The sequence below is a fragment of the Halyomorpha halys genome, unplaced genomic scaffold, assembly GCF_000696795.3.
Source record: "Halyomorpha halys isolate HHAL.00 unplaced genomic scaffold, Hhal_1.1 Scaffold6959.1, whole genome shotgun sequence".
Lineage (NCBI taxonomy): Eukaryota > Metazoa > Arthropoda > Insecta > Hemiptera > Pentatomidae > Halyomorpha > Halyomorpha halys.
Window position 1 is genome coordinate 23,309 of NW_027115442.1, and position 12,450 is coordinate 35,758.

The following is a 12,450-nucleotide window of genomic DNA, read 5'->3' on the forward strand; positions in this document are numbered from 1 at the left end:
CACTGAAAGGTACCTCTGTCTCTCCGCTGGGTTATACCCTTCTCAAAGCCGCAGAAACATCCTGCGTTCTATGACAAGCTAATTGCCAGCACTCGATAGCCAGCTGATTCCTCGCAATAAACTCACCTTCACGCATTTAACTCCTCTCAACTGGATCCTATGACCGAAATCCTGAGCTTGTGATAACGTTCTTCGTGCAACCTAAGATCGTCTTAATACCGTATAGCTGCTTCAATGACGATACCGTTGTACCATAAATGCAATACAATATGAAATAGAATGCCACACAATCTGTGATGGAATACAACTGATTCAAATCCATCATGTCAAGGTGATGATAACTATCCATCTTTTCTCTCAGTCCATTCCATCCAATAATTTCAATTGCATGAGAACTATATTTAGAACTATACCCATCGAAACAAAAGGAAAATTTGAGACTTCTGCATTGCTTTTGATTGTCCTATGAAGTTTCACCATGACCACTTGAACTCAACATATTGGTATTTAAAGCTTACAGCGCTAGCAAAACTCCATATAGAGAGAAACGAACTCGCTCAATACGCTCAATCAAGCCTGGACTCCTTCCATTAGGAATCCATATAATTCCTTCCTAACAATCCATTCCATATAAAGACTGTACAATCCATTCCATATAGTTTAGCTCACGATCAAGAGTCTACTACAGGAACTCGCTCAGCGCATCAACGCCGCCTGGAAGGCAATCGAACCTCATCGAGTCGTAACATTTCCATCGAGACTAGTTAATTAATTATCTTGTATTTAAAATTTGATACTGTTTGAATTCCAAATCAATGAATATATCACCACTGACGCAATTTCATAGAGACTTTCTGGCTGAGCCCAAATAAATTAACTATTTGAATGCCTCTCGATGTCGATGTTTACTGGAAACAATTTCAATCCCATTTTTTCTACTAAATAAGTTTGTTTGAAATCAGTTTAAAATTCTAATATCTAAGACGCGTACATGAAGCCCTGGAACACTTGCAGTTAATATTGTATAATAGGGTTATTTTAGTAATCGGTTATCAGGTAGAACAGCTAACTTCGGGTATCAGGTTATTTAAGTGGTTATGTTATTTTCGACACATCCTTAATAAACAGTGGTTGTAAGTTGATAAGATAATATCAGCTGTATTCATTCTGTCACTAATAGGTCTTATTTTTATTTCCTAATGCAATTATTGGGCTGATAGATTATTATGGTTAGGTTCTTCCAGGTTGTGTTGTTAGTTACATAACATTAAGGACGATGCACTTTTCTATTCCTGATACTCAAGAGTGTACTGAAGATAATGGAACAGCATATACTGTAAGCTATCCTGATCTATGAAAAAGATTTATTGTGATACTAGTTAAGTAATTTTAATAATTTATTATTTTTTTTTTTTTTTACTGTTTATGTTGAAGGGCTATAATATACATATCAATGGTGAATATCATTGTACAGTGCGGTATAAACAACTTCATAATTTACATGAACAATTAAAGAAATACCATGATTCCGATGATTTTCCGGTGTTTCCCCCTAAGAAATTTTGGCCCCTTACAGTGGGTCAAATTGAAGAACGCAGATATCTGTTGGAAAAGTATATTCAAGCAGGTAATGTTTTTATCATATATTTGTTATTTAATTACTAATAGCAATGCCTTTTTTTTTTTTACACACAAGAACTTTGTTTTCAATACTCTAATGATTTAATTTAATGTTGTACAATGAAATATGACAAACATGGATTAAGTTATTTTCATCATAAATTTTAGTTGGACAGAACCCTCTGATATTGAATGCGGAATTATTCAATGCTTTTCTTCTTACTGCTCAGCAAGAATCAACTGGAACACCTGCTCATGAAGTTGTTTTAAATGTTTTCCTTATGAATGGTTATAAAGTTGAAGTTAACTCTAGCTCAAATGAACGAACTTACTCTGTCCTAGAAGTACTTGCTTTAAAATAGCTCTCATTCTGTGTTAATTAAAAAGCAATTTTCTTCTTTTATAAATATCCATTTTTTTTGTTTTAGAAAGTATGCAATCAAATAAATTTACCTAGCATGTATGTATATTATTTTTCGTTATTCTTAATCCAGAGGGAAGAAAATGGTGACTTAGTTGGTAAGTTGGTGCAGTAATATTTTCATTTTGTTCTGTGTTTTATGAATTGTTAATGTTTATGTTTAAAATTTATAGTTATTCGAAAACTTCAAGACTTTGAATCTCCATACATATCACAAAAAAATATTAAAGGCAATCATAAAATTATGTTGAGAAAAAGGTGAGGTTTAATTAGTTTATATAACTCAGTTAGAAACTATTCCTTTCTATGGTTTCATAATTTAATTAAATTAAAGAAATAATCGTTTTTGAAGCATGTGTCTGGGTTCTGTAAAACTATTTTCATTTTTAATTAGATTACTATTCTATTTTTTGTTCAAACATTTTACAGTTATTGGGATATTGATTATGATTTGGAATTAATGCTAGATACTGCAGCACTTAACATAATCTATGTACAAACAGTTTCTGACATTGAACGAGGGTGGATTCTATGCAATAAAGGAGTAAGAGAACAATTGGCTACATTGCAGGCCAGGGGAGCAAAGAAAGAGGTTCTTATTTTATTGTTATTTTTATTTTTTTTGTAATTTGTAAAGCAAAAATTTTAATTTAAAGTATTTTATGTTAAATTCTGAACTAAAAAATGCTGCTATGAAAGGTTGGTCTGAAAGCGCTAAAAGTTGTTTAAGGTGCTTATAAATAATATTCTCAATTTAATTTAATTATTACATACTTTGTTTTCTACTGAATTTTAAGGTTATTTGAAGTTTATTTGATACATTTAAGACTTAATTATAACAATATTTTCTATTTATGGTGATTTAGTTGCAAAGTGTTGTGTTTTTAATAAGGTTTACAGATATTATTAATTCAAGTAATGAATTAAAAAAAAAAACAACGGCCAAATCCATTTTCAAATTGTTAATTAACAGTTTTGGTACTAAATTATTCAGAGTTAAAATAATTTCTTCCAAAAATATTCAAATCAAATATTGTTTAACTTTTTTTTTTCTTTAATACCTGTTATCTTGTAATATTCAAGTACCAAATTTGCTAATTAAATAAATTAAAATTTTCAAAACGGACCTACCTTGTTTTTTCTTTTGTTCAATATCTCTTTTACTTTTCCTTATCTATATTATTTTACTGTATACTATATTACTATAGTATACTTACTTATATTATATATGGAAGATATAGTTAGGGAAAGTATTCCGATTGCACAAAATTTTGAATCCAAGTTTTCAGTGGAAGTACATGTTTTGTGGTCCCCAGAATCCAAAAAACCTAGTCTCACGAAATGGTCTTTGAACAGTCTTACTCAAAAATGGAAAGTTGTCTAAAAATGATATTCTATTTTTAAGGTGGGTATATGCCTGGGATGTGACGGCAACTTTTTCAACAAAATCAGCTGACCTAAAATGCCACTTTTTAGAATTGATTTTACATTTTTTTTCTAAATCCATGCTAGTAATTTTGATTAAACTCACCATGTCATCTAATTAAGAACTAAATAGTTTTTAACATCAGCTATATCTTATCCTCATTGAAATTGTCGGACAGGGCTTAAATAAAAAATTCTTTTAAAATTTAAAAATTCTTCCTCTGAAGTACCTTTAATTTTATTTATTTGAAAAAAAAAATGAACAATTCCTATTGTTAGCATAATAAACAATAGATAAATATAAACTATTCATGAATTTCATTGGTAACCAATGGAACAAAAAGAAAAAGTAGATATATCAAAATCGACTGGGAAAAGCCGAGACTGCACAATCTTTCCCGATCGCATAAAGGCTTTCTTGGTAGGAACAAAATTTATATTCTTTATTTTCATCTCGAGAAATCCTAAAATATGAACTTTTATTGCAACTGAAAAATAGAAAAAATTTCTTTAAAATTATTACCTTCCCTAGTTTATAGATTTGAAAATTTCTAAAAACAGCAATAACTTCCGCACGAAGTTTGGGGACAAATATAGGGGGGTAAGTGAAAGTTGTGTGATGCGTGCACCACACCAGATTTTGTTTTGGATAAATATGGCCAAAAGAAACTTCCCATATTTTTTAAATTGAATTTAAAGTGAGCTCAATTATTCTGTAATGCTTACCTACAAAAATTAACAAGTATTACTGTTGAAAACTTTAATTTGAAATTTTTCATGATTTACTACATGTTTCATTTAAAGCTAAGTAAAAGTGAAAAAAATAAATTAAAATCCATTTTTGGTTATTGTTAATATTTTGATATCTTTTTTCAATATGACTATAATATTAATATTATGTTAATCTTTGGTTTGTTTTAGTATCTTGAGCTAGCAAGAACTCTTAAATATTATGGCTACATTCAGTTCAAACCCTGTTTATGTGATTACCCAGTTCCGGGTTCAAAAGTCATCATTAGTGCTGGAGATAAGGAGCTGAATCTCAGAGTGGAAATTCCTGGCGGTGAAATCAAGGAGGGTTCTTTTAAAGTAACCAGGATGCGATGTTGGAGGATAACAACCCACAATGTAATTTACTTTTCTATATATTATTTTAATTAATTATTTATCCATTTAAACTAGTTCTCTCAAAATAATAATTTTATGAAGAGGTAATTTATTATAAACAAAATAGTACTTATCCATCTACCATTTTACATTTGATATGATTTATTTACTAGCCTATAAATTGTTATTGAATTCATCTATATTTTACTATCTCCACCAATCATTTACTTTTTAATGAACGAGTAATTATTGCGTAGAAATGTTAAACTAGTTATATCTGCTGTTGTTTTATTTATATCCGCTCTGAGTATGCTTTTATTTAAACTATCATCCTTACTTAAATTGTCCTATCTGCTAAATTACAATTTTAGGATGCAAACAACAAATATTTAAGTTAGGTAATTCTAAACTGTAGCATAATAAGCTAGACAAATATACTTTTAAAGCAAGTAAAATTTGTCTTTGTTAAGTCCATTTGATGGATTTCGAGCAGTTAAATAACACAAAATTTTGTTCGTAAAATCCTGAATTATTCCTGCCTTTCTTTTTTTTTTTTTATCAACATCTACTGGACTAGTCTGGATTATGTCTCTAGGAAGTCTGGTGAGTCAATTTTTAATAATTTTTTGAGGTTTATTACTTCCATCATTTTCAATAAATTATTATTTATTTATTCATTAACATTGTACAACGTTTCGGGACACACCGTCCCATATTCATGTACTACAAAAACCTCATGATTTCACATGGGAAAATCATGTCCTCCATTTTTGCATCTTCACTTCTCTGAAGACAGAGAAGTGAAGATGCAAAAATGGAGGACATGATTTTCCCATGTGAAATCATGAGGTTTTTGTAGTACATGAATATGGGACGGTGTGTCCCGAAACGTTGTACAATGTTAATGAATAAATAAATAATAATTTATTGAAAATGATGGAAGTAATAAACCTCAAAAAATTATAAAAAACTACTGGACTAGATATTTTCCACTTTCAGAAAAATGAAAAACTTCCTTGCTCATGTTTTCATTATTTTACATCAATCTGTAATTTTCATTAATTTTTTTTAGTTCATTTAAATAATAATTATAAGTTATATGGACTTGAAGCTTCTTAATGCTTTTCAAAGCTTTAAACATGGAAGTTTTTCTAAAAGTTTATTACTTATTATTATTAGTTAGTCTAAAGTTTATTACAAAATAAACCGAGTTCTACCTCCAATTTAGTATTAGAAATTATGCAACGTGAAATTCCATCTTTTCGAAGTATTGATGTTTTCAGCCAAAAGTAATTCCAAATTACTTAACACACTTAATCAATGAACACACTTCTCATTTATAAAACATATGTAAAATTAAATACATGAAAAATTGTTTTTATAAAAAACAATTTTATTATTATGAAAGTCTTGAACTAGATGGTATTAAAAAAAATTCTAGGCTCAAAAATTTGAGCAATAAATAATAATTAAATGATAATAAGGAATTAAAAGGTAATAATAATCATTACCAGCAATACTAAATGTTTTCATTATTTTACATCAATATGTGATTTTCATTATTTTTTTAGGAGATTTAAATAATAATTATAAGTTATAATGGACTTGAAGCTTCTTAATGCTTGTCCAAGCTTTAAACATGGAACTTTTTCTATAAGTGGAAAATTGAAGCGCAGTGGGAGATTAATTAAAAAAAAAAAAATGAGAACAATTTGGATTTTATGAAAAACAAAACTTTGTGTTATTCAGCTGCTTGAAAGCCTTCTTCAAATACCTTATTTATATATTGTAGTTTAAACTTACCTAACTCAAATAGTTTTTTAGTTGTTGTCTTTTGTTCAACAAAAAATATGACATGTCGATATGGACTTCTCTGTTTCTTTTTGTATTATACTTTAACCTCCTTAAATATTGCTAACTTACGGAACACCCTTTATAAAGCCTCACGCTTTTTAACTTATCAAAATTCAGTTAGGATAATATAACTACAGAGAGCAGTATAATTCTTCTTATAACAGTAAAGTAATTTATTTTTAAATAACATTGTATATAATATTTTTAAGTGTTATTTGTAATAAATCTGTATATGTATGAAGGTATAGTTTGTATATTATATTATACACACAATGAAATAATTTGTAATTCTACGTAATTAATCCTGTGTGTACGGTTCTGAAATTGTGTTTCAGGTACAGAAGAGCTACTGCCCCATAACCATTTCTAAGTATTAACAATACAAATTTTATGATTAAAGCTTAGTTAATTTTTGCAATTACCTAAAAAGTGAGGGGGTTGATGAGGTAAATAAATATTATATTGAGAGAGGACGAGGGAGATTAAAACCTTTCTCATGACGGTACTCTGCTCTAGTTATTTTATAGAAATATACTTTTGTAAAGTTATCCAATTATCAACATGTTTTTTATAGATAAAATGCTACGATAACATTTAACAGTTTTAAATTTTGAAAACAAAGTGGGTTTAACCTCTGATTTGAATCTTGCAGTGCTGCAAAAATTCCAAATGGCTTTCTGGTAAAGTCAACTCATAAGTTGGAGGTTTATTTGGTTCTTTAGTGCCCTTAAAAAGCTTAGAACAGCACATAATATACCTTAAACTCTACTCATCCCTTGATTGATTGAATTACATTAAATTCGAATATATTTATAAAAACTTTCAATATAACTATAAGAAATGGGTTATTATTACTATACTTAGATACTATTTGTGTAACTAAAATGATACATTTTCTATGATATATTATGATTATCTTTACTGTCGTACTAATTTTTTCAAGTATCTAAGGGCTGTAACATCTTTTCATCTATTATGCTAGCTTATTATAACCCATCTGCTTGGTACAGACTAATTATTACTTACATATTGGAAATATAAGTGACAAATAACTCTGAATCACAAAAATATATATATATATATGAAACTTCACATTTTCAGAAAATATATAAAAATACAGTTAGGACAATTTAATTTATGAAGGCAGTTTTCATTATTTATTTAATCTTTTAAAATTAGTTTTATATTTTTGACTTGTTAGTCAAGTAATCAACCAACAATTGAAGTACATGAACTGATTAAGCATTATTCAGAATTGTAAAATTTTTTAAGTAATACCACTATTTTATTGACAGAATTACTGAAACAAAAGTATCAATGAAATATTTGTTTTGTTTATTTTTTCAGGATATTATTGATAATGGCGAAGAGACAGTCCTTCGTAAGGATCCTGAGATGGATCTTTCATTTGAGTATCTGATGGCAAAAGAAAAATTGCAATGGATAACAGTTACAAGTGAGCAAGCTATTTTAATGTCTGTGTGTCTCCAGTCAATTGTGGATGAATTGATGCTAAAGAAAACTGGAGCAAGAATGAAGGAAGTAAGGAATCATTTTTCAATATTTCAAATCAAGTATAATTTATCATCTTCATATCTCACCCAAGCATTACTGTGCCATAAGCAAATTTTTTATGTATACAATAAAAAGTATTATTATCTAAATAAAAATGAATATCAATTGATTGTATAATTTCTAAAATTAGTTTAACTTATCACTTAGGTTTTTTATTCATCTTAATTACTAGATAAATGTAACTGAAACATTATGGTTTATGTTGTGTTATAGTTTACTTTATGTCATTCAAACATGATGATTTTTTTTAATCATAAGTAATTATATATAATTTTGTTATATTTCTTTCAACAGACATTTATTACTAGATAGTAATCTCTTCAATAAAATCAGGCTAAGCTTGTCTGTAACAACTCCCTCGCTGACAATAATACCTTTGTAGTTGAAATTGTTTATGGTTGTTCTCCATATGCTTTAGGTGTGCAATATGGCTAAGTTTAAAAAAATTGGGACCCTTAAAAGTTTTTAAAAAAGTCAATTTTTCGAATAACTTGAAAACTTTCATAACTGCAAAATTGTCATTAAAATCAACCTGCCTCGGCTGGAATCAAACTAACACTATTGCAGGCTCGAAGTTACTTAGGTGATGCCTCAACACATTTGACTACAACAGCTTCTATATTCTGATAATTGAATGTCTATATAGGCTGTCTGTACCTTAGGGAGTTCTGTGGTGATTTCGCAAAACTAAAACTTATCCCCCTCTATACTTAAAATAGGATGGTACCCTGTAGATAACTCCCTTCCCTCCCCTCTTGTACATGTCAGGAATGACTAGGAAGAGGTTCTTAAAAAAAATAAATAAAAAAAAAGTTTGAATGGCTATGCTGATAGCATCACCTGGTCTAATCACTGGGTCTTAAAACAATAGGTCTTAACTAAATTTTAAATACAAAGAATCTTTATGGGTTGTTTTTACTTTATAATGATAGGATGAATAATAAATTAATGGAATCATTTTCATCTTGTTATAGAATACAAATTTCTATTGGATTTAAACGTATGTTTTTGTTTATAGCCACAAGACTACAGAGGGGGTTCATTTTGCTACATGAAACGAGATGGCAGTAGTCTTATTATTACTGTCAGCCAGTCAAGTTCAACTGATACACTTTCGAGCACTTCGGTAATTTATTTTTTATATCATTATGATTTCAACAGGGCCTTGTTAGTAATGTAAGATAAGAAAAAACTCAATCTATTATCTCATCAGTGTGCCTGATTTACTGTGATATTAATGTTATTGAATTGATTAAAAATATTTAATATTTGCAGAATGGAACAAGTAGATCCCCAGTCCGAAGTGAACCTACTATTTCAATGAGAAGGCTGTCTGAAAAACTCAGTAGTCTTACTGGAAAACCTAGTAAGAGCCAACCTTTGGTTGAAAATGATGCATTCGAAGGAATTGGAGACGATGATTTATAGTACAATTTTTTACATTATTGGAAATATTTTCTCAAAGATGTATTTTTATTGGTGCTAATGTGTGAATTGTGAACTGGCAGCAATCAACATATAAAAGTATACATATAAAAGTATACATATATATATGTGTATGTGTATATATATATATATATATATATATATATATATATATACATACACATACACACACATATAAATATTATTATTATCACTATTATTATTGAAATTAAGATTATAACAATCAATTTCATGTATTTTTAACAGTTTTCAAAAAATGTTTTGAAAATTACATTTTGTAACACGTACCTTTATATTTTGTAACTAACTGCCTGATATACATATATTAATGTATTCATTGATGAAATTTTTTTTCTATTTGAAATACTTGTATTTCAACTGATCAATTTAAGGTAACTATTAAGCATTAGGAGAAAAAAAAACGTCATTGTACCTGTTTGATGTTAATGTGGTCAAATATATTATTGTGATTTATATTTATAGATATAAATTGTCCGTCTATATCTTACCCTGTATAATACTCTACAAGGTAACAATGCTTCAATGGATGCAAGTGTGAAATAGGGTATTATATGGTTTTTTTGAAACCACGATTTCTGATTGTTCCTAATACTTTTTGTATATTGTTGTAGTTCCTATTACTGTGGGTTGTTAAAAATTAGTTATTTAAATTTATTTTTTATTTTTATGAATATCATGGAACATAGGGAAACAAAAGTAATTGTGCGAAAAGTGAGACTAAAATTCTGAGAGCCTCTTGAAATCATTGGGAGGGGGGGTCTGATTACTAGCTGGCCCAGTATACGAGTCCCCTTATACATGATGATCAATAGTAGAGTTACAAGATACTTAATTCTCAGTACATTTTTCAAATGTACCCTTGTCTTGTCTCTTAATCTGTTATAGAGCCCAAAATTGTTCCTCATATGTCATATGTACTTTAAATGTCTTCAAAATATTATTGTACATATCAAACATTTACTGGTGTACCTAAGTAATTATTTGTAAATAATTGTTTCATTAGGTGCACTTAAATAATTTTATTTTCTCCCAAACTAATCAATATTCTTATTAAATCAAATTTTTCCCTTTTCAGATTCCTACTCCAAATTCGTTTTCGTTTCTTCCTTAGCGTTTAATCTTAAACTAAAAATTATTTTTAAAACATATGGCCTTTTTTAGATCAGCCAAATAAATACAATAGTCTTTTTAATAACTATGTTTGTTTCAATCTTTTAACGTGGTAATGATAATTTTTTTATTTGATTCTATGGGGGGTTTTACTTATATTGATGAATGGGATGGTTCTGTGCTTGGACAACAGGGTATTATCAAGGAGAAAACACGTTAAAAATTGATAATTATATCTTATAACATTAAATGTTTACTAAATAATTTCTCAAATAAGAAAGGTTGTTGAAGTGATAAGCTTCCATTTGTCATTCACAGTGCATCCATTGTTGTCAATACCTTTCCTTAAATTTTAAGAAAATGACTTTAGAAACTATGTGCCAATCTCTATATGTTTATTTTTTATTATACATTTTCCTTTTATATTATTGTTTTTGAAATGAATAATGTAATGTCATTTTTTACATGGTTTGTATTAATTAATATTTTTACATTTTGTTAAAAAGTGGAGTACAATATCTATACTGTATGATGTGATAATCAGTTGTTAAAATGAATTTATATGTATAATTTTTGTTTTTAATGCAAATATAAATTTGGGTATGATTAATCTATTATATATGTTATTGTTCTTATTCTTGTTATTTATTTATGTTTTTATAATGTCATCTCTGGTTGATTCCAATGCTCTCTATAATTGTTAAAACTCAGATTTATTTAGACTGAATTTAAGAGTACATATAATAGCAGAACTCTCCAGGCAATAACATTATTCTTCCATGTGACATTCCACTTTTACTACTTGGAATTACAACAAATTGTTGTATATTTTATAAATTGTTTAAATCTAATTTTTAATACAAATATTATATTGATATAATTTTGTTTTGATAGTGTTCCTCTTTAATTTCCTATTTATCCATAGGCTTCCTCGTATCTTTCCTCGGCAAGTCAAGTAAGACAGCATCTGTCATCAGTTTTCAGAATAAGAACCAATGGTGAAAACTCAAAGTATTTCTATCTTATTTTTGTTATATCCTTTAGAATTCTTTTATTTTATTTTTAACCTACAGATTTTTTATCTTAAGAATTGTCAACTTTAAGATTTTGAGGAAGATATTTTTTAGACTTTCTTACTTTAGAAGGTCTATCAGTCAAGAATGCATAAACAATCACAGAATACTGAGCTGCTGAAAAACATAGTAAATCTCAAAATGGCAGGGTTTTATGGCTACTCAATAAGTAAATTTCTCATTATCTTAAAGATTTTATAGAAAATTAAAATAAATGAAATATAACCTGGCAGTTCAATAATTATTTGAATATGTTTACATAGGTCATTTACAACACTACTAATGCTCCACACACAACACATTTTTTTTGGATAAAAGAAATATAATTATTTTTAAAGAAAAATTAAAGTGATGGTTTAAAATGAATAAAAGGAGAAAACTAATTAACTAAGATGGATAGATGGCAACAGTGATTGGTAAACAAATGTAAACTTCCTTTTCCAGGAATTCATCAATGGACCTTACTGTTTTTTTTCCCCTTCCAGGTTCAATTTCTTTATCAATTCTGTGTTGGTTTCTTCCTTAAGTTGTTACTACTAAGTAAAAAAATATTTTTAATATGAGAAATGAACTTACATACTATTATGAAACATGGAAAGGACAAAACAAATCAGGTATATTTTACTTAACTTTTATTACTTATTATACAGTTAATGTAGAAATATTGACATTTTTTTTATTTATCAGTTATTAACATGTAGACTTTTTTTTTTTTTTTTTGATAAAATTTCTGAATACAAACCATAATTACCTATACACTCATTACAAATATACATTTTTCAAAATATCTTTGTGTCC

At 28.1% G+C, this 12,450-nt stretch overlaps 1 protein-coding gene across 1 annotated transcript; it reads left to right on the top strand.

Annotated features, from left to right (window-relative positions):
* The first annotated feature begins 1,052 nt into the window (after positions 1 to 1,052).
* Snx17 (sorting nexin 17) lies at positions 1,053 to 9,548 on the top strand. The gene is made up of 10 exons (XM_014437913.3): positions 1,053 to 1,336; positions 1,435 to 1,627; positions 1,789 to 1,964; positions 2,049 to 2,139; positions 2,215 to 2,299; positions 2,471 to 2,633; positions 4,388 to 4,594; positions 7,775 to 7,969; positions 9,021 to 9,128; positions 9,278 to 9,548. Exons 1-10 carry the CDS (start codon positions 1,277 to 1,279, stop codon positions 9,428 to 9,430), a joined length of 1,431 nt encoding a protein of 476 aa, XP_014293399.1. The 5' UTR covers positions 1,053 to 1,276; the 3' UTR covers positions 9,431 to 9,548.
* Positions 9,549 to 12,450: the final 2,902 nt, after the last annotated feature.